Here is a 14,270-nt window from a genome sequence, read left to right on the forward strand (position 1 = left end):
GCTATGCTATCTGCGAAGTTAAAAGGAATTTTTTTTATCATCGATTAATAACTAAAGGTAATTGTTTAATTTTTGATATATATGTTATTACCTTTTAAAGAATTTTTCAATAGAGATGAAAGTAAAAAAGATATTTTGTTTTTTTAATATAGATTTTTTAATTTATTTTTCTTATCTTTCCATTTTCATATTTCTCTTGCATTTACTTTTTCGTGTGTTTGGTTTTTTATATTTTTTGTGTTTCTATTTTTATATTTTAAATTTTCTTTTTTTTTCTTTAATTTTAGTAATGGTGCTGTTGTTTCTGGATACTCTTGCAAGTAAAATGATTTTAACAGCTCTTGATCGACAGTATCTTGTGGTCCTTCAAATACATTCATAATCTCATTGATGAGCGATGTCGAAAGCTTCAACTTAAAATTCTTTACCAGTTGTACAAATCTTGCTACAAAAATAAATTTCTTTATAATTATTTAAAAATATTTTTATAAGTAAAAGCAGGATTCTCTATTTTTTACAAATTTGTGAGAATTATGTCTAAAAAAATCTAAAAAGAATTCTATCTCGAACATGCCTCGCGGAATCCTTTTATCCTTCAGCGACATCACAAAATGACCGAAGTTATGTCGTTGCCTCTTTCGTTTCGGTTTCATCGCCTCATAATTCGCTCTTTCCAGAAGTATTCTTCTAACATTTGGTCCAACAAGTTTGTAATTACTCAGAATGCCGCCTAACTTGATGACGACCCATGGTTTATGCTTTTCGATTTCCTCCAATTCTTGAAGAACATCCTTATTCGCCCAAACATTTTCCAAGTCCAGAAGATGTAAAACGCTGTCGGCTGATACATGTGGTGTGATTGCACGCACCAAAGCTAGAGCACCTTGCGCTCCTAAAGGATTGTTTCCCAGATGTAATTTCTGAAGCGTACTATTTTTCGATAGAGCTGCCGCGATGGGTACAGCATCGTTTTCGATAAATCTATTCCCTATGAATTCAACATGGGAAAAGAACACTTGCTGTTAGAGTGTATTTGCTGGATTGTATTACATATTGATATTTTAGACTTTTATATTTCGTTTGTGACACTATTTATAAAAATATAATAGAATATATATATATGAGATTTTACACACAGAAAAAGTATTGAGCTGTTCTTTAAATGAAGATTATCCCTACAGAAATATTTTATTATTTTTTGATTAAAAAATATTAATGTATACATATTTTGTTTATAATGATATATATATATACCAGGTATATAAATATGAAACCGGAATTTTTGTATAGAAAATACACGTTTATTGTATGAAAATGATAAAAAATATTTTATTCGAAGTATTGCCCATTGCTAGCTATACATTTTTCCCATTTCTCTGACAATTTGTGGATGCCACGCCAAAAAAGCTGTTGCTCCTTTGAGGCAAACCAGTCATCGAGCCATTTTCGTACATTTTCGTAAGAAGTGAAGTGCTGCTTAGCAAGTGCGTGTCCCATCGATGCAACTAAGTAGTAATCGGATGGAGCCAAGTCTGGTGAGTAAGCCGCATGCGAAAGTATTTCCCAACTAAACGCCTCAATCGTTTCCTTGACCGGTTTTGCTGTGTGCGATGGTGCATTATCATGAAGCAAAATCACTTTGTGTTGCTTTTTTTGATATTCTGGTCGTTTTTCACGCAAAGCTTGATTCAAATCGATCATTTGTTGTCGGTAGCATTCAGTATTAACGGTTTCGCCAAGTTTTAGCAGCTCATAATAGATCACACCCTTCTTCCACGTTCTTCGTTTCTCACGTCAAAATCGCCACTTTTGAATTTTCTAAACCACTCAAAGCACTGTGATTTACCAAGAGCATGCTCACCGTAAGCTTCGACAAGCATTCGATGCGATTCTGCAGCAGTTTTCTTCAAATGGTAACAGAAAATCAATGCTGTCCGCAAATCGTAGTTTCCAGGCACAAAATTCGACATGTTCAACGCTATTAAAAATTATGCTGTTCTATGAAACTTGTATTGTTGTGAGTTGAAAATCTTTATCAGATGTCAAAACAAGAAAATGGCGCCAATGACGCGGTTTGACGGTAACTACATTGACAGCTAGGACCATCTATGGGCAAATTCCGGTTTCATATTTATATACCTGGTATATATATATATATATATATATATATATATATATATATATATATATATATATATATAATATATTTACAGCTTAAATCCAGCTTCTCGATGCTTTGCGAACGTGATAATAATTTACACAGATGAGGCACGCAATTTACGTCAAGTGCGTTCCAAGATAAATTTAGAGAATGTAGTGTTTCGTTTTTTCTTAGCCCATTGATAAGAGCTTTCCAAGTTTTAGAGCTATGTAGAGAATTCCAGGACAAATCCAAATGTATCAAAATTTGGGAATACGAGAGTAGATTCTGCATATTTTCGGAACACTTTTCATCTAGACGATTGTCAGACAAATTAACGTTCTCCAACCCTTGATTATCGGACAATGCGGATGCGATGTATTCGAAACCCTCGTTTCCGATGTGGCAGCTACTGAGATCGAGCGTCTTCAGAGTTGCATTCGTCAATATCGCATCGCACAATCTGCTTGTACCATTCGCGCCGATTTGGCAGCCCGACAGCAACAGACTGGTTATTACGTTGTTCTTAAGCAGCAAATTGTTCAGATGTTTACATGCGTCCGGGGATAGTTTGTTGCCCTACGATGAGGTAATAATTAATTAAAAGAAAAAATGTCCTATCGATCGGATTATTAGTGTGTAAGTTTACGTCTTTGTATCATATTATAAAAAATTTAAGAGTTGTATAAATTTCTCTATTTTCTAAATATCTAGATGAACTAAATGTCTAAGATGGTTTTTGTAAATAATTCTCTTCAATCGGTTAGAGAATATCTTTGCGGATTCTGTTAAAAAAGTCGATTCTTATTTGATTATTTGTAACTCTGCAGTACCTTGAGATCCACTGTTTGCACGTAAGTATTATCTGCCAAAGCCTCGCAAATCGCTCTTATCACGAACGATTCGAGTCCGTAATGTCGTAGATTTACTTGATCGTTTACGAGCATTTTTCTTAACGAACCGATCGGCCGCAGACCTGAATGCTTCACTATATCGTAGAATTTCTGCACTCCATCCGCGCTGTAAATTGGCGGAGGTTCGTGCAACAGCCAGAAAGCTGGTAGCAATCCGGGATCATCTGGTATTTGGTACACCGTGTATGGATTCACTATCTTCAACTGGGAATCGCTGATGTCTATCTCGCGCAGACACGGATGAACCGAGCTCTCGGTGGATACTCGGTCGCTCACGGTTATTTCACCTTCCGGTGTGATCGGTGTTTCCTCGGACACATCATCATCCGTTTTCTTTTTGACGTGCTCCTGTATTTATCGTGTCAGTCAATTAGAGATATACAAAGAAGAAAATCGATCTAGTTATTTGCATTGCTATAGCTCTCTTAATTCTTGAAGCACTTTTAATACAATCGTAATTTACGGAAACCGAAACATCGGAACATTCGTGTTACGGAAGTTTTCTATTAAGCTACAGTTACCAAACTCAAGTTACACCGATCAGATGCCGCAAGTGTTTCCTCTTTTCTTCAGCCTCGGCCACTAATTTCTTCGTCTTTCTCGCTTCATATTCTATTGTATAATCCGTCATCGTATCGGTTTCGTCGATAACTTTTGATTTTATTTCGATGTCTTTCTCCTCTTCTTCTATGACAATGTCTTTCTCTTCCTCTTCAAAGTCATCGTATTCATATTCATTTTCGTATTCAGTATCCGTATCCATCTCTTCATATTGCAAAACTTCGTCAGCATCATCGATGTCTTCTAATGTCTGAATAATGCATTTATGTATTAATATAAGGTTATTCGTAATTATATCTTATAATTGTGCCACTAATTAAAAAGTTTTGACATTATAAAGAATTTTATTTTGGATAATAAAATATGAGAAAATATTTTCGTAATTTCAGGTTCTAATGTGCTTATTCTTTCAACTATAGAAGAAGAGAAAATATGCATATTAGAATATCGTAGAAATTAAATTATATTATTTAAATACTTGTGTGAGATCCATATTTGCGAATATTTATTATTTTCACTTGAAATTAGTGATATAACTTAACAAAACCTTATAAATATTATTGTATTAAGACATAACGTTCTTTTGTAAATTGATAGCAATTCGTTATGTGAAATTAGTTGCAAATTTACGTAACAGACAAAGATTATAAACAAGCATATTAAAAATTATGTTTTATATAATCAGTATAATGTATTTTCCAACTTTCTCGAATTTATAATACACGTAAAATTTCAATTCTCGATTTCGTAATAATTGCATAAAAAGAAGATTGTTCACGTTTATCCGATCTCTTGAAAACAATGTATTATTAAACAAAAGTTTTTCTTCAATAACATATTTTAAATTACGAGAGATAAAATATCGAAATCATGCAAAGAATCGGGATGTCGTGTCGGTCGAATGATTATCGAAGAATTGTGCAGATTTCATTTTCAATACAATATGTCTCTGCATGATCGAGTCTTGGGAAAAAATTCTTTTACGTATATATATTATAAATTTATTCTTTGCTGAGATAAATAATTTTATCTATATCAAGAATCTTCGAGAAATTGTAACATATATTGTATTATATCCTTGATAACGAAAGGTTTAATTATATAAGTAAAAAATGCTTAGTATTTAGCATTTAATAAAAAATTCGATAATGATTTTAAAATTTCGATAATGATTCTTCACAAGCTATAATTACAGTTAGAATTGCTAATCAATCGTTGGTGAAACCAACTCGGAAGAGTTTGGAGGTTCCGTGATATTCAATAAACGATTTTCGGCCACTCGCGTCTTTTATGATATATTCAGGGTTGGGAAAGTTACTTTATAAAAGTAACTCGTTACCGTTACCGTTATTTTTTCTAAAAAGTAACTCGTTACCGTTACTCGTTACCAATTTTAAAAAGTAACTCGTTACCGTTACAGTTACTAAAAAGTAACGAGTCGTTACAATTTCCGTTACTTTTTTACAATACAAACTAATAAATTATTTTGCATAAGAAAAACTTTTAAAAAATTGTAAGTAAGATTTCATTCAAGGTTTATTACAAAATAAATGATTAAATTTTATCGAAATTCTTTATTAATTTTTAATAAAATTTGTTGCTCCATAGTATCATCATTTAAATGCCCTCTTTATGGTGTTAATACAGAGCCACCGATGCTAAACATTCTTTCTACAGATGCACTGCTTGGTAGAGCTGTATTATATTTAATAAAAAGTTTTTAAGTTTTGGATAGTCGTTTAACATTTCTATATTACAATTATTTGATTTTAAAAACCGTTGCAATTCTTCTTGTTCAGATTCATTTTGCACCGTTTTTTGCTCAAAAATGAAAAAATCATCGTGATCGTCAGATTTTCCAGCTTTTGAAGAATTTTCAGTTGATCGGATTCCCAATAAATCCTCCAAGTAATTTTCAGCACGTTTTCTTTTTTCTCCGGTTAACCAGTTTAACTTAAATTTTGGATGTAAACATGCTGCTATTATTAATTCTTTTGTTTCAAATATTGTAAGAAATCTAAAATCAAATATAGTAAAATAAGCGACATTGTTTATTTTATTGAAATTAATACTTTTGAATCAATAGTTTAAAATAAAATAATATTTTTCAATTAAATCCTTATTTAAAATTAAATAACATATGTATTAATCAAATTAATAAGTTACCTTTTATTTAAACCTTGCTGAATAGCTTCAACTAATGAATGGCAATCTATAAGGTCAGATTTATTGAGATTTTCTAATTTTCGTTGCAAGGTACTTAGAACTGGTAGTAAATGAGATTACAACATAATAAGAATGCTAATTGGTCGATTTGCTTACGGCTTTACGGTTAAGATAAAAATTTTATCACGCACAATAGCAAGAATAATATCTTAAATAAATCAAAAAATTTGAAAAAAGTAACGATAAAAGTAACGATAAAAGTGTTAAATTCGTTACTCGTTACCGAAAAATGTAACGAAGTTACTTTTTCCGTTACAAATAAAATTTGTAACGCCATTACCGTTACAGTTACCGAAAAGAAGTAACTGTAACGGTAACGGCGTTACAAGTAACGCGTTACTTCCCAACCCTGGATATATTGTATATAATGATGAAAGAGCTACGATAGCTCTCATCTCATTTTGTCGCAAGAATGAATTGTCGATAAGGAGAAAGCTCATCTTCTTCTCACGAGGATGTCAATCGGCGGCTATACTATCACGTTTCACACGGGCTGCAATCGTTCGTCGCGGGTTGCGTGATTCATTCACCGGGTATTCGTTAAGTGGCTCTTCTGGACCATTGTATTGTAATTTCGGCAGATCGTTCGTTCACAAGCGGCGAGCGGTACGCGCTCGTACACGAGGGGAATCCGTCCCGTCTCTCATCATCGCATCGACGGCAAGATATGGTCAAGTTTGCTTTGTTAATCTCAGCCGCGCTTTCGATGGTAATAGCATCGGTATTATCCCTAATGAAACAATCGCGACGGGCCATTGAAATCGGCGCCGTTGATAAGATCCATCGCGCCGAGCCCGTATCTCTATCACCAAAGAGAAAGAGAAACGAACATATCTTTATCATTTCTTGCGTAATTGGCCAGCAACGATCCTTACTATAACTTCCTCGTTATAACTGTTTTTTCATCTGAAAAATAATAAGAAAATAAGCGGTTTGAAATAATTGTGGAATTTACTAAAAAAGAAAGCATTTAAACATAATAATCAATTTGTAGATATGAATCGACAAGTATACACGTGTATATTAATTGTTCATTAGAGCAATTAATACTCCTTAGTTTTTTAATTTTTGGTTGCAGATGCATGTACACGTGCATGGCCTTTTCGTCAATTTTTAGTTCTTTCTTCCGGAAAAAAGATCGCGATAGAACAGCGCACTTTTTTCCACGATTTAAATGTGACGGAATACAGTAGGATTACGCAAATTTGTGTCATCGACACATTATGCAAAGATATATAAATAAATTGTACTAAACACCATGTCGAAGGATTGTACTTTTTATTGAAATCTTTCACATCGCCGTGTAAATCTATGCGAAAGAGAAGAAGAATGGAGGGGAAAGAAGGGATAATAAAAAGGTGTTTATGTACATGCATTCGTTTGCACATTTCTCGATGTCAGACACGAATAATCACAACGCGTGGATGTTCTTTAACTATCTATCGTCGATTAGATCAGAAGCATTAGTTTGATAGATATGGTTTTTTTTTTTTACCGTCGTTGCTTCGTTTTGAAGCGAATATGAGAATTGTCATATAAAAGTAATCAACTATTGCTTACGATCTCTGGAAATTATTAATATGAGTCAATATAAAATAAAAATAATATAATATAAAATAATATATATAATATATATTTATATTTATATATATATATATATATATATTCGCTGTCTTTCGCATTTATGTATTCATACAATAATATAGTTTTCTCCATAAAATAAAATATCTATGATAAAACTTTGTTCCTTCCTGCTATAAATCTACGTATGTCTAGAACGAGAACTATGCTTCTCAATTTAAACTAATTTATTGCAGACGCTTCACTGGGGACAGGGGCAAGGGGGGGGGGGGGCGTAATGTTATGGTATAAAAAAAGAAAGAAAACAAATTGCACATCTAAAGATGGGGTCGACGATGACTGGGGAGATGAGAACAATCTGAACATATATACTTAGATTTATTTACTTACATCGTTCTACGATGCAATATAGCGTCACTATATACACATTCATCTTCACTGCGTTCGAATACTCTTTCTCTCTAAAAAAAATCGCATTATTCACACCATTAATATGATCTTTACAACATAATGTGTCCGCGATTTAGTGTACATTGTATAGCACATCCTTTTCGCGTAGTGGCAGTATCTCTGTTAAAATAGACGAACACGCGGAGTACCATAGTAATCCTACACATTGACATTGTTTCTTCTATGAGTATCACAATAATATCGTCTGAAGGAACGTTTGAAGGGCCCACGTTACATCATACAAAGCAAACTTTCGCATACAACGATCTCGAGTAATGTCTGCGCAACATCAATTTAAATACTTCTGAATATATTGTATCTAAAGAAATTCTGCCGCTAAACTTATTTACACATTATTTAATCATTTATGCGTTTCTCCTGAACAGAGCGTAGGTTTACTTTGACGATTATGCATGATAAACATATATCTCGTGCAAAGTGCGATAATGTCACCCGAGTGTATTTTTCTTAAATGATTGAAATAAAAAATACGATGGAAGGCGGTATACAATATCAAAAGAATACAAAGTCGAGCATATAAGAAGTATAAAATCAAGGCGCGTATAAAGATGGCAATGCCAACGAAAAAAGGAAAGGAGAGATACAGACTTAGCGAAATTAATAAGTACGAGTTATGTACATATGTACAACAATAATAATTGATGTTTAGCATTAAAATTATTTATAATTGTCGATTGTTTATTATCGCCACGCAGAAGCGTGAGAGGAGCAAACGAGGAAAAAGAGAGAAATAACTTCCAAACATTTTCCAAATTTTCAATCTAAGTATATCATTTAAGGATTGCGCAATTCTTTTGTAATATATTTAAAAAATTATCTAAAAATAAACATATTAAGCATATCAATGTTTTAATGATGCTTTATAAATGAATTGACTGTAAAAAAATACCAGTAATAATTTATGGATTATGTCTTTAATGTACATTTTATAATAAAATCCAATAAGAATTACACAGCTTCTTTCTCTTTTCCCTACATTTGTCTCTAATATATTCTAAACGTTGGCTCAACTTTAACAAAGAAAAACCTCAGAGTTGTCTCAAGTTATTCCGAAGTCGAAAGAGTCGCATTTCCCATTATCACAAAAAAATCAAATTGTCCAAACTCTTATATAGTCTTTAGGCATCATTCTAAGATCTATCTTCGCTAGCGACGATTCTCTCCGAGAACCTTTCTTCGCGTTTATCGATGCTGTTTCGAGAAAAAGAAACTCACCGACACTTGTTCTTCAATTGTTTATTTCCACGATATTTAATCACACGTGTACCGTCAGGATTTGATGCGGGCCCGATGTCTGGCTGGTACCCGGCTGCTGATGAGGATATGGTGGTTCCTGTAATCTGGGCTTGCTGTAAGGCTTATGCGGTCCCTCTTCGTAGCTAAAACTGGCCGTATTGTTCTTGGCTTCCGCGCTAGGTGGTTTATAGAGCGGTGGCAAGCGGTGTCTACTTTCCTCGGATACCATCTCGAGACTTTCCTCGGCGCCGGTCAAGGTGCCAAGCGAGGCGCCCGATAGAGGTCTCACGACAGATACTCTGGGCTCGGGATCCTGATCCTTGAGCGGATTGGCATATCTTCTTAGATTCTCCTCGTTCTGAAGATTGTTAGACTTCTCGTCCAGATCGCTACGATGGCGATGTAGCGAGGTCTCGCTGCTGGTAGTGGCCGTCAAGTTCGATCTATGTCTTATGGTTCTGAGATACCAGAGACCGCCAAACAGCGCTAACAGCAGCACGGTCGTTAGAGCGCCGCCTAGAACGGCCACGTAGCCGCCGGTGTTGGCTGCACCAGCCGAACTAGGCTCGCTGAGTAGCGCCGTCTCCACTTTGACTTCTAGCACCGAAGCTAAAACGAGAGGTCTCGCCAATGGGCGACTCAGCGCCTCGCCGAGATCCCGTGCTGCATCGGCCGCCGCCTCGGAGAAGAGTGTCACTTCCACCGTATCGTTATCGCCGGGTTTTAGATCGCATAGCAGTACCACCAACTGAGGTCTTCGTGGATCGGTCAGAAGCTTTCTCAAACGACGGCACAGCAGTTCCACCGATGTTCCGGGCGCCAGGGTATCTCTTCGTAGCAGTATCGTGAGTCGCGAGCAAGTTGGCCCGAGCATGGACTGTCCGGGCCAGCAGGATGGTGGAGCCGGTAGTGCCGGCGGACCAACTCGTCTCCCGGTTTCAACCGGACGGCATTCGCCCCACGCCGGACATGTCGGCGCTAGGCAGCTCTCGCCCGGACTAGGAACGCAGACTTCATGGGCCAGACAAGAGGTACCGTTCAGGCAATTACCCGGTCCGCACCAGACGTTGCTGCACTGATTCTTGCCGTTCCGACATTCGCATACGTTGCAATCGTCCTCCCATGTGGCGGCCATGCAGCCGGGTCCACCAGCCGTACGGATTTCGCATCGTGTGCCGGTTCTACCGGGCGGACAGATGCACGAGTAGCTCGCGATACCATCCACGCAAGTTGCCCCGCCGGTGCACGGATCGCTTGCGCATTCATTGACATTGATACGGCAATCCGGGCCGGTGAAACCGGGCGCGCATTCACATCTGAACCAATTGACACCGTCCACGCATTTACCGCCATTTAGACAGGGCACCGGCTGACAATCATCCACGTTGCGCCGACAGTTTGGCCCCTCGAAACCCTCGCGACAGACGCAGCGATAATTGCCGTCGACCGTATTCACGCAGGTAGCGCCGTTCGCGCAGGGATCGCTCGTACACGCCGACGGCGATGCGATATGGCAAGCCGCGCCCTCCCAACCGTGCGAGCAGTGGCACGTGAAGCCGTCGCCGCGATCCTGGCAAGTACCACCGTTCCGGCAAGTGCCCGGTTCGCAGTGACCACCGCGCAGCGCGCACGTTTTGCCCTTCCAACCGCCCCGGCAGATGCATGTGAAATCCGCCACGCCGTCCACACAGGTACCGTTATTGCGACAGGGTTGTGTCACGCATTCGTCCACATCTGGAAGAGTGTAAATTCCTGTGAGATCATTCAAATTTATCGGATCCTATCAATATTTTTTTATTCTATCTATTGTATTTCTCTCTCGTATATCTTTTATTACTTACTTTGATCGCAAAGGTCCCCGCTCCAACCTTCCCGACAGATACACTGGAAGGAATTAAGCAGATCGACGCATGTGCCGCCATTCAAGCAGGGATTGCCGCGGCAGTCATTGATGTTCTCGTGGCAGTGCATGCCAGTGTAACCGGGATCGCAGATGCATCTACCGCCGCTGCATCGGCCTTTACCGCCACACGGGGTGCCCTCGCTGCCGCAGCCGTACTGATCGTCGTCCGTCACGCCGAATTGCTGCGAATTATTCGAGGCCAGATCCGAACAGTTCTTGCCCTGCCATTGTACCGGACAGTGACAATAATAATCGGTCTGCGTGTTGAAGCACGGTGCCGAGTTGCGGCAAGGATTCGGGCTGCAGTGATCGCGATCGATCTCGCACTGGTAGCCGGTGAAGCCCACAGGACACACGCACTCGTAAGCGTTCACCAGATCCCGGCACTCGCCGCCATTCTGGCATGGCTTGGACGCGCATTCGTCGATGTCGACGTCGCAGTCCTTGCCGGAGTAGCCAGCGGTGCAGCTGCAGTGATAGTCGTCCACCAGATCAATGCAGAGCGCACCGTGCTGGCACTGGCCAATGCAGTCATTGATATTTTTCGTGCAATTCTTGCCAGTAAAGCCACTCCGGCATCGGCACCTATCGACAAATGAAATTATTATGAAACTTGTTTAATTACTATCCGCTATTTCGTAGCGGGTTAAACGGATCTTATACATCGCGTTCAATCGCGATCGATTGCGATAGGATTTCTTTTTTCCCGCGTCCAACGTTATTTTACGAGGGTAGTAAAGCGAGTAATTACGGGGCTGTCGTAAGTCGAACAATAAAAATGCCTTTATTATTATTATTATTATTGTTCACGACTTACCATAGTACAGGGAACGGAGAAAAATGCTCTATAACGACTTAATTTCCAATAACTATATCGTCCGTGGGAAACCTATCATTTATACGTAACACACTATAATTCAAAAAATGGAAAGACCGGAACTCTTCTAGTTTATGATAACAGTATGTTCTCAAACGACGCTGTTAAAACATAGTACTTGTATCTGTTAATGATATAAGCAATCTTGAATTATCAGGTAAGAACTAAGAAATAGTAATATAAAATTCCAATGTTTTTTTCTAAAAAATTATTAAATATTATTAATTAATTATTCGATACTCTGATAAACATATTTTCTTTTCTATTAATTTAATATACATAAGATATATAATTTTGACGTCTACCAATAGAAGATAGTTAAAAATCTCGCATAAACTCCCGGATATTAATAACAAGCTCACCTGTAGTCACCGGCCAGATTGACGCAGGTGAGCGAGTTCTTGCAAGGCGATTCCTTGAGCGCGCACTCGTCCACATCGAACTGACAGAGGACGCCCTGCCAGGCGGATGGGCAGTTACACGCGAAATTGTTCCTTCCGTCCACGCAGGTGCCGCCGTTCTGGCACGGCTGCGAGGCGCACTCGTCGATGTCGGTCGTGCAATAAAGCCCGGTGAAACCCGGGGCGCATTCGCAGTGCGCGGTCTCGCCGAGCTCGTGGCAGGTCGCGCCGTTCAGGCAGGGGCTGGACGCGCACGGATTGTCGACCTTCTCGCAAGTGGGCCCGGAGAAGCCGTCCGGGCACGTGCAACGATACTGATCGGGCGCGGTGTTCTCGCACGTGCCGCCGTTCTGGCACGGCTCGTGGGTGCCGCAGTAGTTGAGGTCCTGGTCGCACAGTATACCGCCCCAGTTGGTGTCGCAGATGCATTGCCAACTCGAGCCGTTGCAGTAGCCGTGCTTGCAACCGGGATACGGCATGCACTGGTCGCACAGCTCGCCGCGCCAACCGTGCCGACATTGGCACTCGCCGCTGACGTTGCAGTGACCGTGCACAGGATGGCAGCCCTCTTTGCAGACGGCTAGAAATATTTTCGTATAAATTATACATATCGTAGCGAATTCAATCCGGAGTACTTGTAGTTTTGATAAATAGCTATAATTTCTGATTCATGATTTGCTAATGCCAATTAAATTATATAATAATATATAACCTAGCGCAATTTTTTATTATATTAATTTATCTTTCATCTGTCATAGGTAAGAGAAACTTATGGTATAACTGTATGTCAAAAATTAATGTTACTTTATATTGCTGTATATTGTAGAGGGATTTGACGCTTGGTCAAATTATGCTTCCACATCGTTATTGAGAGAGCGATTCAGAAAGAATCCTTTCGGGATGTCTCAAAGCATATCTATGATGACGTGGACACGGATTAAGCGTTTCTTATTCGTCTTATTTTTGCGCAGCATGCGACACGTAATAGTCATTGAGTCGGACAAACGTAATTAGCGGAGACGTATAATGAACGAAACGGGCGTGCGCGTTGGGACGAAGGCGGAAGAACGCACACGTGATACTTTCCGCGGATTTGTAAGGGCTTACGGGACGCGCGCGTCTCGATACGACGTATAGCGCACTAAAAGAGCCGAAGCAACAGGTGGTTGGATGACAAAATCTAATTTCGGCGCGACCGAAGGTACACCGTAACCTTTGTAAACGAGCACGATACGAAGACCACGACGACGATGACGACGTCGGTTTCCCTTCCATCCCCTTTCCCTAGATTAAAAAAGAAAAAAAGAACGGCAGGAAAGGACGAACGTGACGGAGATCTCGCCGGCACCGAGCAACTCAATTAGCCGGTGGGACAGAAAGACAGATGAGAAGTGACAGAGAGAAGGATTATCCCTCCAACCGTGAAACGAAAACTCATGCCGCGCGCTCGCGTGTACGTAGATCCTCCTTTCGGGGTTTCAGTCGGTCTCTCGTACGTGTACCAATACCTTTACCGTTACGTATACGCCATTATTGTACATACGCATATACGTGTATAATCACACGGCGGTTCATTCGCGTCTTACACGTACATACGTATATGCGTATATACCGCCCGCGGCATCCTTAATGATTAATAGTCCCGCGCTCTCCCTCTCTCTCTCTCTCTCTCTCTCTCTCTACCTCGTTTCCGCGCCGCGACAACGGACATTTACGGATATTTATACGATTGCATCGGCGACTACTTCGGGGCCACCTAAATGACGTCGCATTCGCTCGTGACAGCCTTTTCTTTGTAACGATGCATTCGCGGTCCCCGCGATATACGACGCTTAGATACGCGGATACGTCATCGTCCTTCATCGTTCTACGTCGAGCTAATCAAGCGAGTATTTTTACAATCTCCAGAGACTCTCTCTCTCTCTCTCTCTCTTTCGTATTTTAGAAACTATAAATTTCC

At 39.4% G+C, this 14,270-nt stretch overlaps 2 protein-coding genes across 6 annotated transcripts in view; both read right to left on the reverse strand.

The window, feature by feature from the left end:
- Nucleotides 1-185: 185 nt before the first annotated feature.
- On the reverse strand, nt 186-7,855 carry LOC138935311 (leucine-rich repeat-containing protein 74A). The gene is given in 6 exon segments (XM_070299762.1): nt 186-445; nt 575-988; nt 2,212-2,719; nt 2,974-3,387; nt 3,581-3,912; nt 7,813-7,855. Coding segments are annotated over 6 exon segments (1,971 nt in total).
- Nucleotides 7,498-14,270, reverse strand: part of Ser (protein serrate) — a 51,001-nt gene continuing 44,228 nt past the window's right edge. For 4 of the 5 annotated variants that reach the window (XM_070299883.1, XM_070299887.1, XM_070299886.1 and 1 more), the window contains 3 exons: nt 12,272-12,890; nt 10,971-11,617; nt 7,498-10,881 (listed from right to left, as the gene is read on the reverse strand). In XM_070299883.1, the coding sequence (XP_070155984.1) occupies nt 9,149-10,881; nt 10,971-11,617; nt 12,272-12,890 (2,999 nt within the window). In that variant the 3' untranslated portion in view covers nt 7,498-9,148. The remainder of the gene's footprint in view (nt 10,882-10,970; nt 11,618-12,271; nt 12,891-14,270) is intronic. The other variant, XM_070299884.1, reaches the window with a different exon arrangement.

This window comes from Polyergus mexicanus, unplaced genomic scaffold, assembly GCF_030449975.1.
Source record: "Polyergus mexicanus isolate NDT 795.1 unplaced genomic scaffold, iyPolMexi1.0 SCAF_8, whole genome shotgun sequence".
NCBI classification, from domain to species: domain Eukaryota; kingdom Metazoa; phylum Arthropoda; class Insecta; order Hymenoptera; family Formicidae; genus Polyergus; species Polyergus mexicanus.